The 21,614-nt window shown below is 45.0% G+C and overlaps 1 protein-coding gene across 1 annotated transcript in view; it reads right to left on the reverse strand.

Annotated features, from left to right (window-relative positions):
- Window positions 1-21,614, reverse strand: part of Syn3 (synapsin III) — a 397,752-nt gene that overhangs the window by 57,309 nt on the left and 318,829 nt on the right. Inside the window, exon 6 of the mRNA XM_052165574.1 lies at window positions 16,282-16,344. Coding sequence (XP_052021534.1) covers window positions 16,282-16,344 — 63 coding nt within the window. The remainder of the gene's footprint in view (window positions 1-16,281; window positions 16,345-21,614) is intronic.

Raw genomic sequence — 21,614 nt, forward strand, 5'->3', positions numbered from 1 at the left:
ATCATATTAAAACCAGAATACAACATGTAAATGAAACAAATGAATTGTGTGTTTGGACTTGGGTGCCTCCCCCAAATATCTCATTACCATAGTTTTTAAATTTATTATTATTATTATTTTATTTTTTGTATATGAGTTCACTGTAGCTGTCTGTCTTCAGACACACCAGAAGAGGGCGTCAGATCCCATTACAGATGGTTGTGAGCCGCCATGTGGTTGCTGGGAATTGAACTCGACCTCTGGAAGAACAGTCAATGCTCTTAACAGCTGAGCCATCTCTCCAGCCCTCTCATTACCATATGCTGATCTGAGTGCAGCTGACAATCTTGACAGCTGAATGGCACATTGCTCAGAAAACAGGAAGCAGGAGGTCCAGCACCTAGTAGTGCTCAGTAAATGGTTTACACACGACTGTTTTATAGAGGTTACTTCAAATTAAAAAGCTCACCTTTCTACTACAATCCTACTTTATGTTTAATACAATATGTTTAATACTTAATACATATTAAATACGATACGTTTTGTAGTGAACCAGTATTCACGCCAGGGGTTTGGAATGGGACATCCAATCGATCAAATAGACCACGGGCCATGAACAAAAATTTAAAAATGAGACCCTAGAACAGAAAATACGAGGACACCTTACATATAGCGAGGCAGGCGTGGCTCTGGGATACTTAGCTAAGTATTTTGGAATTAGGTGGCAGGGAAGGATGCATTAATTATCAGGGTCTGTGTTACTAAATTTTGAAAGAGTGTTATATTAAGGTAGGGATTAGTAAGCCTTTTTGGTAAAGTCCAATAGAAAATATTCTAGACATTCCAGGCCATAAAAGTACTCAAGTAATTTTGCACTCAAGCGCAAAAAGACAAGTTCTTCATGCTTATCAATAAGCAGGGCCGTGTTACAATAAAACTTTATTAACAAAGCCTGTATGTGAGAGAAAAGCATCTGCATTCAGCAGTAGCTTGCTGAGCCTCGCAGTAGCCTTGCATTGTGCCTTATTAATCTGAAAAGCCTCCCACAGGCTCGCATTGAGAATGCTCAGTCCCCATCTTACAGTGCCATTTTGAAGACTGTGAATCGCAAAAGAGGTGGAGTCTGGTTGTCAGAAAAAGATCACTAGGAGTGGCCTCTTGTAGATTATAGTTGCTTCTGGTTTTGACTGATAACCTTAGCTATCATGTGAGGAGTGTCTGTTACAGGCTCCCACAGCCATGAGCTACCCTGTCACGATGGACTGAGACCCTCTGAACCTTGGGCCTTCCTCATACACCTTTCTTCCCTTTAGTTACTTCTGTCAGGCATTGCATTTTTTTTTTTTATCACAGATTCAAGAAAAGTAACAAATACATTTGCTGAAATAGTCCCTGAGCATTCACCAACTTCTCAGCTTAAAATAGTTGGCATCACATCCATCAATATTTATTGGATAAATGCAAGAGCCACACCTTAGCTTTTTGGATGGCTATAACAAAATACCTTTGATGGTACAATTGATGAACAGCAGTCACCCATGACTCACAGTTCTGGATTGGAACATCCAAGGTCTAGATGAGGAGACTCAGTGTCCTCTACGGGTTTTATAGAGGAGCCTTTTCCTGTGTCTACACACTGCGGAAGGGGACAGTGTGTTTCCCAGGCCTCTTTGCTAACTCTATTCATGAGGGTGGTACCCTCATGTTCTAACCACTTCCTTGAGGGCCTGCCTCTCCGACATCTCTTTGAGGGATGTATAAAGGCCTAACTTACAAATTTTGGAAGGATCTGAGCATTGAGGCCATCACAAGCCACTGGGCTCAAACCCTCAAAAGCCTTTGACCCTATTCCAAGCCTTCTGAAGTCCAGGGAGCAGAGCCTAAAGTATGTTCACACCCTGCTGCCTGTTTAGCCGCTGCCAGGGGTGGCAGGAGGAGGGGAGGGCCATGATGGCAAGTTTAATGGACTTTTTGGGAGTTAATTATCTTGCTTATTGTCTTGGGCCCCTTTCCTCTTTTCCCTTTAATAAATCAAATCTCCTGGTGCCAGTGATGAGTGCTGGGGTCACTGATTCTTTAGGTCACATTTTTACGGAACAGAGTTGAGTGTAAGATTGAATGGAAGGGAAGGGAGGCACCAGACAAATGTCAGCCCCACAGGCAACACCTCCTCCTCCCAGCTCCCACTCATTGTGCAGGGCGAAGGACTGGTCTTCAGCTGCCCTGGGCCCTGGCCTAGGCAGGCGGAGAGCTGAACACAGGAATGCATCTTGTATACCCTGGCTGGTTATTTGCCCGGTGAGAAGGATGGTCAATCTTAGAATGCAAAAAGGTCTTGAACAGAGTTCTGCTAACTGAGACCTGAGTGCTAAGACTGGCCTGTGGCCTATTTTGATGCGGTTCAAAGGTGGTGTTTACAAGCCCAGAGCTGCGGAATAAGGATCAAGGGACTGGTGCTGGCAAATCACAAAGTTTGATGACAGATTAGGATACATACATATATACACACATACATATACACATACACACATACACACATATGTACATACATACATATACACATACACACATACACACATATGTACATACATACATATACATTTATACATACACACATATACATATATATACATATATATACACACATACATGTACACATACACACATACTTATATACATACACAAATACACACATATACTTACATACATACATACACACATACATACATACATATACATATATACATACACATATACACACATACATATACACATACACACATACTTCATACATATATACACACATACATACCCACATACAAACATACGTGCACACATACTCTCCACAAAACAAAACAGAGATGATGTTTACATTTTAAATCCTGAAATAAATGCAAAGATGAACAATATTCCATAATACATAAAACTGACATTAAATAAAACTTTCCCTGTGTATGTGTTGGGCTACACATGCACACGCTGTGTATATGGGAGTAGGCGGGCATACAAGTACCTGCTGTGTATATGTGTGGATATTAGAATAGTAGATCGTCAACTTGGTTGCCTTTCTTCAGGTTCTCTCTCTCTCTCTCTCTCTCTCTCTCTCCTCTCTCTTCTTCCTTCCTCCCTCCCTTCCTCCCTCTCTCCCTTCCAACCTCCCTTTCCCTCTCTCTTTTCCTCCCTCCCTCCCTCCTTCCTTCCTCCCTCCCTCCCTCACTCCCTTCCTTCCTTCCTGTCTGCCTTTCTGCCTGCCTGCCTGCCTGCCTGCTTTTGTCTTCAGACAGAGTCTCTCACTATGACCTGGAGCTTGTTAATTTGGCTAGTCTAGAGGGCCAGCAAGCTACAGGGCTATGCCTGTCTCCACCCCCTAGCCCTGGTATTACAAGTATGAATGCTACCCTGCTTTTTTTCTACATGGTTCCGGGCCCTCATGTTTATGCAGCAAGAATCATATGGTCTGCGCTGTCTCCAGGCCTTGAAATTAGAATTTCAATGTCCACACATAATGTTCTATTGGAAGACAGCTATACACATTCACCTATATATCTATGGTATATATGGCATATATATGTGTATCTATCTATACACATTCACCTATATATCTGTGGTATCTATGGTATATATGTGTGTATATATCTATATACACATTCACCCATATATCTATGGTATCTATGGTATATATGTGTATATACCTATACACATTCACCTATATATATATGGTATATATGGTATATATGTGTGTATATATCTATATACACATTCACCTATATATCTATGGCTACTTAGTTCTGTGGGGGGACAGATGAGTAGCAGCAACAGGGAACCTATGTCCACTGGAGAGTTAGATGTAAGTTGCTGACCTTTGACCCAGATCATGGACGACAAGCATTGACATCACCGTGGGCTTGTTAGAAATACAGAAGCCTGGTAGCACCTCCCAACATCCCCCCTCCCCTTAAGCTGGTGACAGAATCTATACCTTAACCACATTCCTGGTGATGTGACTAAATAGGACCATTTTTGGAAGCAGTGTGTATCTAGAGGAGGTAAGTCAACATCTTCATAATGGTGACTTGCCTGTGGGATAACCCCTTATACAGTTAGCAGGAACCCTCATTTACAAGTGAGGACACAGAGGACCCCAACGTTGAGTGCCTGCCCAGGGCTACACACTTTAGAAGAGTCTGAGCCAGGATTTCATCTCTTGGATCCATTACACAGACGAAGTGTCAGCCACTAGGCTCTGCAGCCCTCAGCACAGTGAAGGCCACTCCAGACCCCGTGTCTCTAATGTGAGACTGGAGGCATCAACCTGGAGGCCCAAGGATTTAAAAACAGCAGGGGACAGACTTAAGGTAAGAGGATGAGATCAGGTAAGGGCTTCCTGGCCTCCCACGATCTTACAATGGCTGGAGCTGAGTTGTAGCTGTCCTATCTGCCTTTGCCTCTAGGTTACCAATGTCCCTCCCTGGATTTCCTGATTCACTGAGAAATTCCTGGTCCCTTGGGCTATCTGAAATTGCACCCTCTGGTCTGAAATGATGGCCATGCGGAACAGTACGTGAGTCACCTGCTAGTGACGCAGGGCCATGGCAGGCCTGTATTCTGCATTTTAAGAGGTTCCTAGTGTTGCTGCTGCTGCTGCTATTGCTGCTGGAGGTGGGGGTGGGGGTGGTCTCCCTAAGAGGCACACTTGATTGACAGGGCTGTGGAGGAGCTTGGGTCTGCCTGACTCCAGAGTCAGACCTACTTGACCCATCACTGAGCACATCCTAACAGGCGACGACACTGCTGTCCCTTGTCTTGTAGGTGTCTGGGAACCTCCCACACTATCCCTTAGCTTCAGTGGAATCTCTGCAGACACCAGCATGTTCAAGAACCATGCTGTGCTTTAAGAGTCTGGGTAGCATTCGCCATCTCAGCGCTGAGCCTCCCTGGCATTTCAGGCTTCGCCCCGGAAAAAGTGTTGGTGGGTGATTCTTAGGGCCGAGGCTAGAAGTCAGGGTGACAGACAGAGGATCTGTCATGGCTGCTTCAAGCATCCTTAGTGGCATCTGTGGGTGAGAACATGCTTCTCCCAATCATAAACATGCATGTGTGTGCTCCCAAACACAATCGCCCATATTATATCTTCCTGACCTTCCTGGACAAACGAAACTTCCAGCTTCCCCAAGCTCCAGCTATTTCCAAGAAACCAGAGTTGTGACTGGTTTCCCTTCTAGGAAGCTCACTGTACAGCTGTCTGTACTGGGATGCCAGGAAGGCAGGTGGTTGTCTGAGGACATGGCTGATCCTGTGGGCTGATAGTAAGGCTACACTCTTCCTGAGTATTCCTCCAGGGAAGGGCTCTACAGACACCAGGCTGTGCTCTGTGTGGGCTGCTAGAACTTCCTGGAAGCTGACCTCCTTGAGCATGGGTCCCAGAACACAAGAAACAATGTGGGCAATGTCATGTGCAGCTTTTTGAGACTAACTTCTTCTTGGTTTTAGTTTATCTCACCTGTAAATTAGGTTTGGTAGCAATATCTGCCTTGAGAAACTGCTCATTTCTATTCTTTTGTTTTTTGTTCTATTCTGTTCTATTCTATTCTCTGTCTCTGTCTCTTGTCTCTCTGTCTCTCTCCATCTCTCTGTTTCTCTGTCTGTCTGTCTGTCTGTCTGTCTGTCTCTCTCTCTCTCTCTCTCTGTGTGTGTGTGTGTGTGTGTGTGTTATGCATACGCATTTACATGCATGGGGAGGTCAGAGGTCAATAGATTCAGCTAGACTGGCTGGTGGGTGAGCTGCAGGAACTCCCCCCCCATCTCTGTCCTGTCACCCCGACACTGAGAAGACAAACGTATACCACCACTTCTGGCTTTAAAAGAAAACAAAAACAAAGCCATCGCTTCTTGGCCCTCCTGTTTCTAAGGCCAGCATCCTGCCAACCGAGGCACCTCCCCAGCCTGTCATCTATGACTTCTCCATTATCGATGGCTGTCCATGGCGAGGAGAGTGAGAGCCAGTCTTCACGCTGAACTCCTCTCTCTGAGGCTCCGAGAGAAAGGCTTCTGTGGGCTTTTGTTACACACAGTGTCAGAATGGGGCTGACAAACACTGCTAGGAAAACAGAAAATAAACAGAAATTTTAACTGCTCCAAGACGGCTTTTGTTTTTCTTTTAAAGATACGATGCATTCTGTGGAGAGTCTCTGTGTGTCAACAGCCACAAGAACTGGCTATAGGAGGCTGTTGATAGGCCTCTGTGCCCAGGACAAATAGGGCCTGGAGGTGGTGGGCACATACTCTTTTGAAACCTAGCTTGGAAGCCACTGGTCTTTTCTTTATTCTCTTGAGATGCATCCTGTTGGTCTGGCATGAGGTCAGTAGACCAGAAAATAAGGGCCATTCCTCCATGAAAGGTCAGTGCTCCTCTCAAAGGTACTGCATGCTTCTCAGAGGGTTTTGTGGAATCTCTTAAACATCTCCGCTTCGCTGAAGCTGGATCTTTGCTGTATCTTGGGAAGACCTGATTCCATCAGGGTGTTCCTTATGGTCTCTGATGTGACAAAGGAACGAATTCATCTATGGAACTGTTACAATCATGGTGTGCCCTGCTCAAAGCACTTCCACACTGTGTAAAACAGCAGTCTTTTAGGTATACCCTGCTTTAGAGATTCCACTGTGTTAATAGATCCCATGTCCTAGGTGGGATTACACTCTATCTAAGTTCCACGCTCTTTGCATAGTTTCTCATCATGCTCCATGTGTATTTATTTACTTTTGAGATGGCATCTCATTGGGCAGCTCAGGCTAGCCTTGAACTCATGACCCTACTACCTTAGCCTCCTGTGTACTGGGATTATAGCGTCATCATTCTGGCTTTACTTACACAGGAGATGGTCTCTACAATTTTTTGAGGGTAGGGATTAGGTTGTATTGATTCTCTCGCAGTGTAGAACAGGCACTGGTCTGTAGGCGTACCAGTGGAGGACATGAGCTTGAGCGTGGGTCAGTGACTGCACCCACTGTGTCCTGGTGGGCTCTGGGAAACCCCAGGGTCAATGATACCTCCTTACCAGGCAGAAAGAAGAGGAAACTGTAAGACCGGTGACCTTGATTCTGACCCTGTTTTGTGATTGTGTGTATGTGTGTGTGTGTTTGCATCTCTGTGTGGGCATGAGTGGAGGCCAGATACCAAGGTCAAATGTCTCCCTCTACCACTCTTTTCATGTTTTAGACAGGGACTCTCACTGAATCGGGAGCTGTTTTGGCTAGATCGGTCTGGCTGGCGAGCCCCTGGGATCCACCTGTCTCTGTTCCCAGTATATCACCGGTGCCACTACATCTGGCTTTTACATGGATGCTGGGGATCTGAACTCATGTCCTCATGCTTACACAGCAATCACTTATCCCCATATAATCTCTCCAGTGCCCTGCCTCCTATGGACTAACCTATGACCTTGGTAAGATGTCACCTGGGGACCTGTGCAGATCAGAGCTTAGATCTAATGCCCAGGGAGACTTGGAGGCTCAGATGATGCATTTTGGCACATAGATTGCCACATATGTGGAAATCATTAATGTGTTCTCTCTCCTCCTTAGCTCCCTACTGAAATCTGCTCTGGGCTATCTCAGTGAGATTGAAGTTCTGGGAAGTTCAGACCTTTTCTCGAGTTTCCATTGATGGTAAATTGGTCTCACCACTAGGAGAGACTAGAGCTGGACATCATGTCTCTCCACAGCCTTCTTCCCCACTCCATAGCCACATGCCACTGTGATGTTCTTGGCCTTATTGGTCCATGCACATATAGGGAAGCTGAATTTATGTTTGAATGACAGGTACACAGGAGCAGTGCAGGCTCCAGGGATGGAGAGGCTGGCTGCCAGGACAAGGCAAGGACAAGGCTTGAACCGAGGCCAAGGCTCCTTCTAGTGAACCAAGAAGGTGTCAAGTAGAAGATAAAACGCCGTAAGGGAAGATCATAGCCTTAAATCCTTGCTAGTGAGCTCTCGATCACGATGACTCTTTAATGCTACAGAACAGGTTAACAGAGCCAAGGAGTGCCTGTTCCCTCTGACACTAAATATTCAGAAGGGTCCTATTTGAGAATTCAGAGGTAGGCGTCTATAAGTTGTGTGTGCGTTCATGTGTGAAATACATACAGATACAAATATACAATGGATTACCCTTATTCCTAGAAGCCAGGGCCTGATCCTGCATGTCCTGTCACTCACGCCCTACAGGCTCCTGAAGACTGCAAGACACAGATGATTCTCCTTTCTGGCAGACTCCCGGTGTCAGGAGACTCTTAGGATTTCTTAACTGTTCCCCTGGGCCCCGTTCCTCCACTCACTCATCTCCTTCTCCCTCTCCCTCTCCAGCCTGACGGTCTAGGGCCACCTCCGCCCACTGGAAGAGCAGACAGACAGTGCTGGGAAAGCTTGGTGTGTGAGTCAGCCTGAGGGAATGGGTTTGGGTCTGGGTTACTTGGAGCTGATGACATTAGTGAGCTGTGACAAGTCCGAGTGTGTGAGATGCTGCGGCTGCTGCTGGAGGCGCTGCACCTGGGGCCGACACCTGGTCCTCCGGAAGAGACAGAACTCCTCTAGGGTGCTTTCTTTGTCATTCACTGCCTGATGCGTCTTTCAGAGGGACAACACCTGTGTGTAGCTATGGAGCAGGAAGAGTTAGGACTTCCTCCTCTCCTGCTTATTTCAGTTCAGTAAGCGGTTAATCAAAATAATAGTTTATATTTCCATTTGGACTTTGAAACTCTCTTGCAGTAATCATATACTAGCGTTACCTGTCACCTTCCTAAGCAGGATTGATGTATTTATTTTGCTGTCACTATAACCCCAGGTGGGACTTTATTGCCTCTGTGTTAGAGATGTAGAGATTTAAGTGCATGTAACCAGTGTATGGAGAGTCCAGACTCAGGTGAGAGACCTGGCGAAATATTTTACACGCTTCCCCACACTGCACCTGGGACTTAGACTGGATTCTTTTATTGTTTCTTGTTTGAAAGTAGGTCTCACTATTTTCTCTAGGCCACCCTCTAATTCCTGGGCTCAAGCCATCCCTCTGCCTCAGCCTCAGCCTCAGCCTCCTCAGGAGATGCCTTGAACTTGTCCTTTAATGCTGTTTTCTCATTGTCGTGGCCAAAGGACTCACATAATCTATGTCAGCAACGAAGGGCTTATTTGGATTCACAATGTGGGAAGTCATGGTGGGGGGTGGGGGGTTAGAGGGTGGGGGGTACGGGGTGTGGGGGAGCTTGACCCAGCTGGTCATGGCGCATCCGCAGTAAGGAGGCAGAGAGAGATGGCTTCCCGTGCTCAGCTTGCTCCCTCCTGTTTATCTAGTCTGGAACCCCAGCCTCACATTCAGGGGGAGTCTCTCCTCTTGGGGTAAACCTTTCTGGAACCACCCTCATAGATACATCCAGACCTGGATTTTCCATGGTGATTCTAAATCCCTTCAAGGTGATTAATGAAGATAAGCCTATCACAGATGGTGATATATTACACCATTCCTTTCAATGAACTAAACTATAGAAACTCAACAATGAAGAGTAATATAGGGGTCTACCAGAGGTGTCACTTTTTGTTTGTTTTTGAGAAAATGTCCCATTACATAGCCCAACTAAATATATAGAGGCTAAACTATGTAACTCAGTTTAGCCTCTAACTCAGTAGCAATCCTCCTGCCTTAACATCCCTGGTATGGGGATTAGAGGCTGGAGCTCTTGTATTTGGAACTATGAGGCCTTCATGTGAAGTTACCTGTGAGAAATAGCAAACTCTTTGCACCTACATATTTGTCTCAATCTTAGGGCTTGCCTGTATCATGGTAAGAACATCCTGCTTGTGAAACTGGACAGTCTCCAGTGTTCTTAGTGCTACAAAGCTGCTCCTTCCACAAGTCTGATCCTGACTTCCCCTGCCTTGCCCACCAGATGAATGTAGAGTCCACAGGTCTAAGCCTCCTCATGGTCTGAGGTGCTGCTCACAGCACCTCTGGGCCTCCAGGACTAGACAGCACACCCATTTGCTAGTTGTTCCTCACTCACCAATATGTCAGTGTCTTTCTTGAACGCCTGGAATCAGAGCACGATCAAGAACTGACCACATGCTTCTAGCTGTCACGTTTTCTTTGTTCTGGATATCACAGACCTAGGGCTGCAATCCTCAGAGTCTGTTACGGTTTAAAACCTTATGTTATTTTGAGATTTAACACAACTCAAAACTCATGTGTGGAAAAGGACACACGACACGACGGGCAAGTCTGTGAATAGACACAAAACAAACATCCCTCTAGCCATTCTTGACCACCAGGTCAAGCATGTTGCCCACTTATGCCTCAGCTCAGTGAGCACTAGACTGAAGATAACTTCTTCCTAACTTGTTTGTTTTGAAGTGCTGGAGGATGATCTGAGGAGTTGTGCATGTCAGGGAAGTATCCAACTACTAAGCTCCAGATCGGCCCTTCTTGGGTGTCCTAAAGCTTTTATCACCTAATAATATCCCAGTTAACTACAGGAATCTAAAAAAACTATAGGTTTCCTTGTGGCTTTCAACTTCATGTGAGTGGAATGATCAAAATCAGCATCCCTAAGTATCTGACTTTGTTTTATCAGTTTGTGAGATTCATTCATATTGTACATGTAGTTTAGTTTCCTTGTATTGCTGAAACATCTAGCTTTCATGAATACATAGTGATTTTGTCTACTGTTAACAGATACATGAGTTTTTGAAGTTAACATCAAAACTACTATGACAACTGCTTTGGTTTGTATGTGATGCATTTAGAGCCAGATATATCAAACGAACTCCTCTGTCTTCAGTTTAGAAGCAATAGGACCTGCGTCCTTGCCAACACTTAGTATTATTAATATTTTCATTTTTAGCTACTCTGGTGGTTATAAATTTTATTTTCACAATGGGTAATGTGGCTGAGCCCATTTCCATCTATGCATATTTGTCATTTGCTGAGGTAAGTGTTTGGCAACCTGACACTTGTCTGACTCATCCTGAATTTGCAGCCAAGTGAACTCTTTGACAGCTGATGATGTTTAGTCATCTCCTATTGACTTCAGTTGGGTTTGGGGTCCTCAGAGCAGGTTCAGTCATCCACCATTTTATTGACAGCTAATATCCACTGAGTGCCCACTTGTTCCAGCACTGAACTAGAACGTCATGTGCAAAGTTTCTCTTAATCCTTACAACCAACATGTGAAGTCGATACTACATCATTATCTTCACTTCACAAAAGAAGGAATTATGGTGGGGGGAGGGTGGGCAAGGTAACTTATCTACAGCATCACAACTCACAAGTGGTAGAATCTAGATTCAAATGAATATCTTTAGTTGCTGTAATGTGCTTCTTCCAAAGAGGAAAACATTGAAAACTTAAAACTGTAAACACTGGATGTACCTAATCCTGTAGAGACTTGATGCCCCAGAGAAGGAGGATGCCTGGGGATTGCACCCTCTCAGAGTCGAAGGGGAGGGGAAGTTGGGGTAAAGAACTCTTGGAGGAAAAACTGGAAGTAGGGGCAACATTTGGGATGTAAATAAATAAAATAATTAAATAAATAATAAAATAAAGACAGAAGACAATCTTTAACATTGAATCTTAATAAATTATAAATGCTTTAAAATACTGTAAAAACCTGTCTGTGGATGCTCATGTCCCTTATATAAAATGGCAGCCGCTGCCCTTCTGAATACCACTTCTGTATATATAGCAGAATATACATACCACTTATCATACTTTTAGAGAATAATGGAAAAAAATGGACATTTTAAGTATAGAGACAAATTTTTCTTATTCATTTCAGGTCTGTTGGTTGACCCCACAGCCACGAGTCCACTGATATGGAGTTCTGTCTGGACTTTGAAATACCACAATATATTGGATGCTGAATTCTACCATCCCCACAGCATTGTCTGGTTTCCAGCCTTGTAAAATGTTCATCGGAGGAAATAAGATCAAATTTATCCAAATGCAATAATTTTTCCTTCCACTCAACAGTGATGGTGTTTGGAGCTGTATACGTCTTTGTTGTGGGGGGCTGTCTTGTATATTGGGGGTGTTGATCAGCACGTTGGCTTCCTCCCTGTTACCCTAACTGTAACAACTGAAGTGACATGGCTTCCGTGTCCTCTAGGAAGCAAATCCCCAGCTGTTTATTCAGCTTCAGTTCTTGAACGATCATAGCATGCCCCACCCCCATCCCTGGCCTAGGTTTCTTTCTATTGCTGTGATAAACACTGTGATCAATAGGAACTTAGGGAGCCAAGGGATTTTTGGCTTACATGTCTCAACCACAGATCATCATGGGGAAAATGAGCAGACACTCAGACTGAGCAGGATCCTGGAGGCAGATACCATGGAACAATGCTGCTTACTGGCTTTCTCCCCATGGCTTGCTCAGTTTGCTTTCTTATAGCAGCCAGGACCACGCTCCTAGGGATGGCACTGCCCACGTGGATCATTAATCAGGAAAATGCCCCCCATGGGCTTGTCTGCAAGCAATCTGATGGACGCAAGCACTCAAGCCTCCCTTTCCCCAGATGACTTTAGTTGAGGTCAAGTTGACAAAACGACGACAAACAACGAATGAACAAATCACAAACACTAAGGCACACCCATGATTTCCACCTGCTTGTCTAAGGAATCCTGCCCACTCCCATCAAGCTATAGTGTTTCACTAGGTTTTGATTCCTTTATCTCATGGTACCCACTCTTCTTAGTTTTAATGTTAAGGTGGTTTGTCCGTCTCTTGTCTTGTTTTCACGCCCCCCGCCCCCCTGATTCACTGGGTTTCCTTCAAGCTCCAGGCACACTCAACCTTGTGAAGCTTTCCCATACCTTCTTGACAGCTTGATTTCTTCTTCTTGGCATATTCGTTCTCATTATCAGCATAGACCACTATCTATTAGACTTTCCAAATCGAGCAGTCAGCTCATTCAGATGGTTTTTCCCATGCGGTTTGGGAAGCCCATGGGGGCCCTGACCTCATGAATGGATCAATCCATCGACTGAATTGCTGCTTTCATATTATACCCTGCTCAAAGTATGTCTGTTTTGGGAAAAACCTCCATCTTTTTTTTTTTATGCTATGACCTGTTTGAGAGATTCCACTGCTGTAGGAGACTCCATGTCCAAGGTAGAATTAAGTTCTTTCCTTTGGGTTCCATATTCTTTGCATAGTCTCCCATCATGTCCCATTTATAAATATTGTATATTTGTTTGCTTTTGATATAGGGTCTTGCTGAGCAGCTCAGGCTAACATTGAACTCATGACCCTTTTACCTTAGCCTCCTGTCTACTGGGATTATAGGTGCCATCACATCTTACTTACATAGGAGATGGTCTCTACAATGTTTTGAGGACAGGGACTGGGTCCTATTGATCCTCACTCCCAGTATAGAATAGGCATTGGTCTCTGTGTGTACCATAGAGGTACATGTGTGTGGATCAATGACTATGTCCACTGGGCCCTGAGCAGGCTTTAAAAAGTATCAAGGTCGTTGATATCTCCTTACCAGGTATCTTTAGTTAGTGCTTTTCCTGGGCTTCTCCGGCTGCCCATTTTCCTTCTCAGGAGAAGGCACAAGGACCGTAAGAGGTACATGCTGTGTTCTTTACCCTCTCAGCACAAACATGATGTCATTTGCTTAGTCAGCTTTCCCAGACTGTTCCTCGAATGTTTTCTGATTTCAAAGATAAGGAGAAAACTCCTCCATTGTCCCACGCAGCATTCTAGGTCACCTTTTCGCTTTGGGGACCTCCCTTTCGCCTATGAATTGCATCCATGTCTGTAGGCATTTCTTTATCTCCTCTTGGGATCATCTTAAGTTTCAGGGTTACAACTAAGTCATTGGGAGCCCTCTAACTTTACCAGAGCTGCCCAGAATGGTGACAGTGGACAGATAGAAAGGAACAACTGGAGAAACAAGGGTCAAGTGACAAGAACTTGGTGGCCATTTGGACATGGAGGAGGCAGAGGGGACTCTTACATCTCTGAGTCGTTTGTGCTGGAAATGGAAGACATGCTAGGGCCTTGGATGTGCTAGCCAAGCACTCCACCCCTGAGATACCCTTGCCCTTTGATTTTGGTTTTGAAATAACAGAATGGCAGGTTCCTGTTGCAGGGATGGAAGTCACAGGAGAGGAAGAAGATGAAGAGGAGATGGGGAGATAACAGACATTGTCTGGAAAGTTTCCATGGAGACCAGGGAGCAAAATACAGGAGATAGGAACGTGACTGCATGCATATACAGGAAACATGACTCAGAAGGCTGTTGAGGTGAAGGCAGCAGCTGAAGCTGAGGGAGTCAGTGAGAGACAATGGTGTGCTTATAGAATGGCCATGGTCAGGGATGGCACAGGAGAGCTTATCCCTGAAAGAAATGAATGGATAATCAGGGAAACTGGAGAAAGCTAGGAGAAGAACTTGAATTAGAGTCCACTAGATGAAAATTCTAGGATAGAAGGGAGGTCCAGGGAGCTTAAGTGATGCAGAGACATCAGTTCTGGTCAGAAGAATGCCCACTGAAATAACATGGAGGCCACTGAGAAACCACAGGGAAATCACCTTCAGCCCAGAGAAAGGGGAGGAGGAAGAAGAGTAAAAGGAGGAGATGGAGGAGGAAGAAGAGAAAGAGAAGGATGAAGAGGAGGAGGAGAAGGAAGAGGAGGAAGAAGAGCAGCAGCAGGAGGAAGCTACAGCCAGATTACAATGTGGAGGAGGGAGTGGGGAAAGCAGGGACTAGGTTTCTAGAGAGGAATCCCCCATCTATCCATCAGACCCTGGTATATAGTAATGGGGAAAGCGGCAAAAGTTTGTATCTTTCTGTGTGTGTTCTAAGGAGTCTGCACTTATTATGGTTTAGATATTATGTTTTAGGTATTAAATACCTTCCCCTACCCTAGTGATGAAGGTTTGGTCCCCATTGTACCAATTTAGAAGCAGAGGCCTGTGTGTGTGTGTGTGTGTGTGTGTGTGTGTGTGATTGGATCAGTAGGGCTCAGATCTCATCAATGGATTCATAGGGTAATCGGTTTCCAGGGGAGTGGCTTGTTATGTACTTGGTCAATTTCACCTTTCTCCCACTTCTCAGCTGCCACGACAGGAACAGTTTGGGTTCACCATACCCTCTCTGCCACAGTGAACTGTGCCAGCATAGGCCCCCAAACAGGGCCAGATGACCACGATTCAAAAATTCCCAAGCAGCCCAAAACAGACAGGCAGGCAGGCAGACAGACAGACAGACAACCTTTCTAGGAGCTGATTTTCTTACGCATTTTGTCACAGAGACAGAAGGCCGGTTCACACAGAAAGACTCCTTTTCAGAGGCTGTTATTAGAGTCATCATCTAACGGGTGAAGAAGCCTAAAGAGGCTGGTTTAGAATGTGCCCCACCCTGCCCTGCCTGACCCTGACCCTTTGACTCTTTCCTTATTCCACCTGAATGGGAAGAACGCAGACTGGAAGACAGCATCAGGCAGCCGGGTAGGTGGAGAAGAAGAGAGACGTGCAGGGCAGAGCTGTAGGCTGACTGAGCTGGTGAAGGCGAGGCTTCCCCTGTTCGTTACTTGGCTCTCTTGCCGAGGCCTGAGAGGTAGACTACAATAACTCCCCACTGCCCTCAAGTCTAGGACTGGATTTTCCTCTCCACGGTCGCTGACCCATCCCTATGTCCCCCTCCCTGGAGGCAGTTGTGTGAACCCAAGCGATCTTCCATGAGATGTCATCCTGGAAAGTGTGACTTTAGCCTTTTGGCTTGCACAAATGGATCAGTGTCTTTCTCCAAACCGAGTTGAGCTTTGACCCTTGCCCCTGAGAGGCTGACCAATCCCAGCCTCCTCGGATGCCATCTGAGAGCGTGTAAAGTACACTGTTCAGTTTGGCAGAAGCTGGCTTACTCCAGGGGCTCCTGCTGTGCAGCCCAGTTTGCACCCATGTGGTGCTTGCCCGGCAGGTAACACAGGGACAAGTAAGACAAGAGCTTACCACACAGCGGAGAAGATGATAGCTACTTGGTACAAAAGAATCATTATTGGAAAAGGCTTTTTCTTCATGTCTCTTAAGCAATAATCACAGAGAACTGTAAGCTATCCATTCGAGGTGAGGTTCAGAGCTCAGGCTGAGTTAGGGAGACAGCACATGAAATGCAAGCTTGCAGGAATAGGTGTTGGGAGCAGAGGGGTAAGGATTGTGGATTCCTTCTGACACTCCTTTCCGGAGCACTGTGCCAAGCGTGAAGGGCTAACAGATAGTCTGGGGGAAGCTATGTGTTCACGTGCTTTCATACCTTTCCCATGCCAGCGTGGGCATGTCCCAGCTTGATGACCACGGGGAAGTTCGGGGCCGTGAGCTGAAAGACACAAGAGGAAATCACTTATTAGCAATCTCAGAGCATTGCCATGGAGAGGCTCTGGGCTATCTGTTCTGTAAAATGATTCACTCAGAGAACGCTGTCAGGGACCCCCCCACAGAACGCTCTGTAGGTAACTCTGCCATCACTCCAATAGGCCTTTGCACATCTGGACTCTCAGGACCAGCTTGTCTGGGGGCACCCAACAGACTGCAGAGATGGAGGTGTTCCAGTCAACTGATTTCAGATTTTGGCTTTGCCATAGCGCGGCTGCAGGCAAAGCATTACATGGATGCATGCCTTTTTTTTCTCATCTGCAAAATGGGGCCGATCATACCAGGTCACACACTGAGATGGTCACGAACATGGCTGGAATTCTTTCTAAAGAAAAGCCATTTTCCCATTCTATGTGCATGGGTAACATGTATGCATGTGCAGCACATATGTGCCGGGTGCACACAGAGGCAGGGAGAGGGTATTGGGTCCCACGGAACTGTAGTTACAGATGGTTCTGAGCTGCCATGTATATGTTGGGAACTGAATCCAGGTCCTCTAGAAGATCAGTCGGTACTCTTAACTACTGAGACATCTCTTCAGTCCTATGTCAGGAATTCTAAAATGGTTAAGTTCAGAGAATAGCAGTTTCATTTATTCCCTAGCACAGGTCTGCCCGCACTGATATTCTAGGTGCTTGGAGAGTCTCGTTACCCACTGCAGGAATTCATGTCCACTTTTGCTACTGGCATCGATCAGTTAAACCCCACATGCACTGTGTTAAACAGCCTCTCGGTGTTGGTGTCTTTGAAGTCTCCCACTGCTTTCCTGGCCTTACCTTCCTGGTCTTTTCAAACTTCTAAACCCAACACAAGGCTGAATAGAGAATCTATGTTTCGATCTGTACTGCCAGCCACATTTTCTCGAGGTGTGTGTGTGTGTCTATCCCTTTGACACAAAGAATGTTTATAGGAAAAAATTGAGAGGAAATCAGGGTTCACACCTGAGCTGAGTTGTTCCATGTTACTCTTAGGTTGTTTGAAGGGTGTTCTCTTGGTTTGTAGGAATCTATTCTGGTGTGCTAGAGGCCGAAGTTTATCTCACCTTGATACATAGTAATGATGTGAGTCTCTTCCCTGAGTCAGACTGTCCCTCAACACATTCCTTTCTTTCGGCCGTACAGATAGTGATCTATCACCATGTCCAGGGGTGTCAGGGACAGCTGTGAGTTGGTGATACATCCCAGGTGGATGAAGTGTCCTTGGGGACCGTGTCCTGTCCCGGCCCCTTCCTATTAGCGTACCATTCTGTTTCCTCTCCATCATGATGGGAGCTGTTGCAGCACCCCTTCCCAGGACGGACTGACCCATTTGAAACCGTGAGCCAAAATAAACCCTTCCCCCATCTTGTAGTTTATGTCAAGTATTTTGTCAAAGAAAAGAAAGGGAAAAAAGCGCAAGGTATATATCACCTCATTACACTCCTACAATAGTCCCTTGAGGAAATATGGGAAGATATGCATTTATTATTATTATTATTATTATTATTATTATCGCATTTTAGATATAAGAAAATTCGCCAGCTGAGGACTTAAGTTTTATTCTGTAAACCCCAAGCTCAGTTTGAATATTTCCCCCCTTAACTCAGGCTAAATATTGCCATACTCCTGAACCCCAAGGTGAGCCAAGTTATCTTTTAAATAAAAAACTAGGATTTGGTTTTGATACCAAAAGCAATATGCACTCACTGTAAATGTTCAGAAACTTCAATAAATTGTTAAGTATATTAAAAAAAAGGCAGTAACAGTAATCTCAGACTTATCGTCTGCTAGAATGAGGGAGAAAGTGTTTTAGAGTTGTTTTTTTTATTTGTTGCGTTTTTATGACGTTGAGAGCACAGTGCATAAGTGACGGAGTGTTCCTGGTGGTTATGGTGGGTTTCATATCCGAAAGCAACTTCAAGAGCAGCAAAGGGACATTTGATGAAACAAAACTCTGCCCAAGCACTTGAAAGCCGTGATCTAAACTGAAATGTAAATAAAGAATATATCAAATAAAAAGTAAATAAAATAAAATAAAATAAAGCCATGACCTAATTCTTTCCTTGATGTAACCCGTTCCCTCCTGCCCTACAGGGAGCCAGTGTGTAGATTCTGTGTTTACTCATCCCCTGCATTTGATCCTAATTTTACTATTATATAATTCCTAACTAACACTGTACTTCTTTAAACTTCAGTTTGGGCGCTTTAAAAACATATTCTTTCACACGTTCATACACACATGCATACTTCGACTCTATTGCTCCTACTTTTTATTCTCTTCCCCATCCATCAAACACCTTCTTCCGCTCAAGTCCTTCTCCTACTTTCACGTCTATTTATTTGTCTGTGACACACTGCTTTAAATAAGGGTTGCCTGTAAAAGGGGGGTGGGGGAAGTCATTTATTTGAAAGAGGCTGACCAGGGGCTGTACCATTGAGGAATAGACTCTCCTTCCCCCAACCTTTAACTGCCTACAGTTCCTCAGGGAGGGGTGGGGCCTCTCCCCCGTCCAAGATGGCACCCCCACGGCCCAGCCTTGCGTAGTAGCCACTGCTCTTGTGAGTTCATGGTGGGGGTTGCCACAGTATAGCTTTGTCACGCTTCCCCCTCCTCCGGCTCTCACATTCTTCCCACCTCCCTTTCTGCATTGTTCCCTAGAGAGGGTGACATCCTTGCAGCATTTAGGCTTGAGCACTCTGCTCTTTTTGGGTTGTGAGCCTAGCCTTTAACAGCTGAGCCATCTCTCCAGCCCGAGGACTCCACTACTCCACTCTTATTCTGAGCATTTGATCAGCTGTGAGTACCTGCATTGGCTCTTACCCAATGCTGGGAGCAGCATTGATCTATGGGTATAAATGTAAATATTTAGAAGGTACTTTGACTTCAGGTTCATATAGCAAAATGATTGCATTATATTCTTGCCTAGGGCCCATGACTTCTCCAGCCTTGGGAGACTAGCATCTTATCTATCTGACCAGTGTGAGGCACCCACTGATTACATTTTCATTAGGGATCTTTTATTACCTGGTGTAATCAACACACAGAGCCATCACTGCAGACTGTAGACAAACTCAACAACTGAAAGACTAGAGGCTTTGCTTCCATCTCATTTAAAGGTGGAACTGGAGGGAAGGTGGGTGTTCTCATGTCTCTGCCCTGCCCATATTGGTCACAGGCAGCACTGATGGGACCTGGAGGGAGCACGACATGCCACTGGTTCTGTCTCGATTTTAGGGCAGATATTAGTTTTCTGATCTACAAAAGGGGTTGATAATAATCGATTTGTAGGACTGGTAGGCAAGGGTGTGGCAAGAGGAAGAAATGAGGAATATAAACCACTTGGCTAAAAGTACTAAAATCACAGTTATGGGCCCTAGGCAAGAATATAATGCAATCATTTTGCTATATGAACATGATGTCAAAGTGCCTTCTAAATATTTTTATTTATACCCATAGATCAGAGCTGCTCCCAGCCTTGGTCAGAGAAGCGTCCACAGAGAAGTAGAGGAGAGGGGTGGGAAGGATGCTCTAATTCTGGGAGCAAGGGAGGGGGAGGTTCAGGAAGACTGGATGATGGAGACCAAGAGGAGAGGCTCTGGTCCCCTGGAACCTTCCAATCTGGGATGGAACAAGCTGAAATCTCAATTCAGGAGAATTAGATGACCACGCCAGGAGGAACAGAGTCAAAGCTGATGACAGCTGGGTGATTTCAATGTCAAGAGCTTGCTTGTGATGGTCAGTTTTGGTAGCAAGCTTGGATGGATGGGGAGACAGTAAAGCACACCACTGGACGTACATGTGAGGACATTTGCAGAGTCAGATTACAAAGACTGTGACCTAAGCAATGGTTAATGAGTCTATTGATGCATTCAGTCTTTGAAAAAACATTACGTAAAGGCAGTGGAAACTACGGAAGATGGATGGGGTCTAGTAAGGGGAAGTGGGTCATGGGGATTTGTCTTTAGTGGTTATAGCTTGCTCCATGTGGTGAAGAAGACATTCTGTCACATGCTCTTAAGGCCATGTTGCTCTGACTAATCATACATTCATCACACACCCATCATACATCCAGGACCAGTTAAATTACTGAAATCTCTGCATCCATGAGCCAAAGAAATTCCTTCCTCCATTAAATTCTTTATGTCAGGCATCTTCTATTTTGTCACAGTTCTGAAAGACAGCTGAAGTGGCTTTACACAGCCCCTAGCCCCTATACTATAGTGTGTTTTAACAGGTGTACTTCTAGGCATGCTCTCCATCCAGTGTCACACCATAATAGTTGGAACCACTGGTTGGTTTCAGGCTGATGGGGGTAAGAAGGAGTTATGACACTCCTAGGAGCTGTCTCTGTTTTAAGGGACACTTTTAAAATTAAGATACAATAATGAAATGATCACAGAAATTCAAGACAAGGAGTCTCATCCCTCCCACCCCACCCCCAACCCCTGCCACCTCCTAAATACTCAGCATGAATCCTAGGACCTTGTACATGGTAGGCAAACACTGTACCACTGAGCTGTATCTCCAGGTCAAGATGGGAAAGAATGCAGCCATATCATTTAACTATCTCTATGTTTGTGTTGTATTTATCACCTTCATTTCTCTATCTAATTAAAAACCTAGGTATTCTACAAAAATACCTAGGAATTATACAATATAATATATACTATATTATTATATATAATAATAATATCTGGGAATTTTACATCTACTCTTTTCCACTTAGCATCCAACTATGTTTTCTTTTTCTTTTCTTTGTGTGTATGCGTATGGTACATTTTTCTGTACATGTGTGAGTGCCCATGTTTGTGCTTGTGAAGGTCAGAGGTCAATGTCTAATGTCTTCCATTATCCCACTTCATGTTATTTTTTTTCTTTTTGAGACAGAGTCTCTCGCTGAACCTGGACCTCTCTGATTGGCTCAGTGCTGGCCAGTGAACCCCAGGGATCACCCTGTCTCCATCTCCCAACGCTGGGATTACAGGTCCATACTGCTACCCACACTGTGTGAATGAATGCTGAGGATCTGAATATCAGGCTTATGCGTCAAGGACGGCACCCACTGAGCCATCTTCCCAGCCTGGCCTGATACTTTTGTCATATATGTTTCTGACATCTCTTATGATACGCCTTCATATCTTCTCTAGCCCAGGTGACCGCTTGTCTTAGTCAGGGTTTCTATTCCTGCACAAACATCATGACCAAGAAGCAAGTTGGGGAGGAAAGGGTTTATTG

Source organism: Apodemus sylvaticus, chromosome 20, assembly GCF_947179515.1.
Source record: "Apodemus sylvaticus chromosome 20, mApoSyl1.1, whole genome shotgun sequence".
In the NCBI taxonomy this organism is placed as follows: Eukaryota; Metazoa; Chordata; class Mammalia; order Rodentia; family Muridae; genus Apodemus; species Apodemus sylvaticus.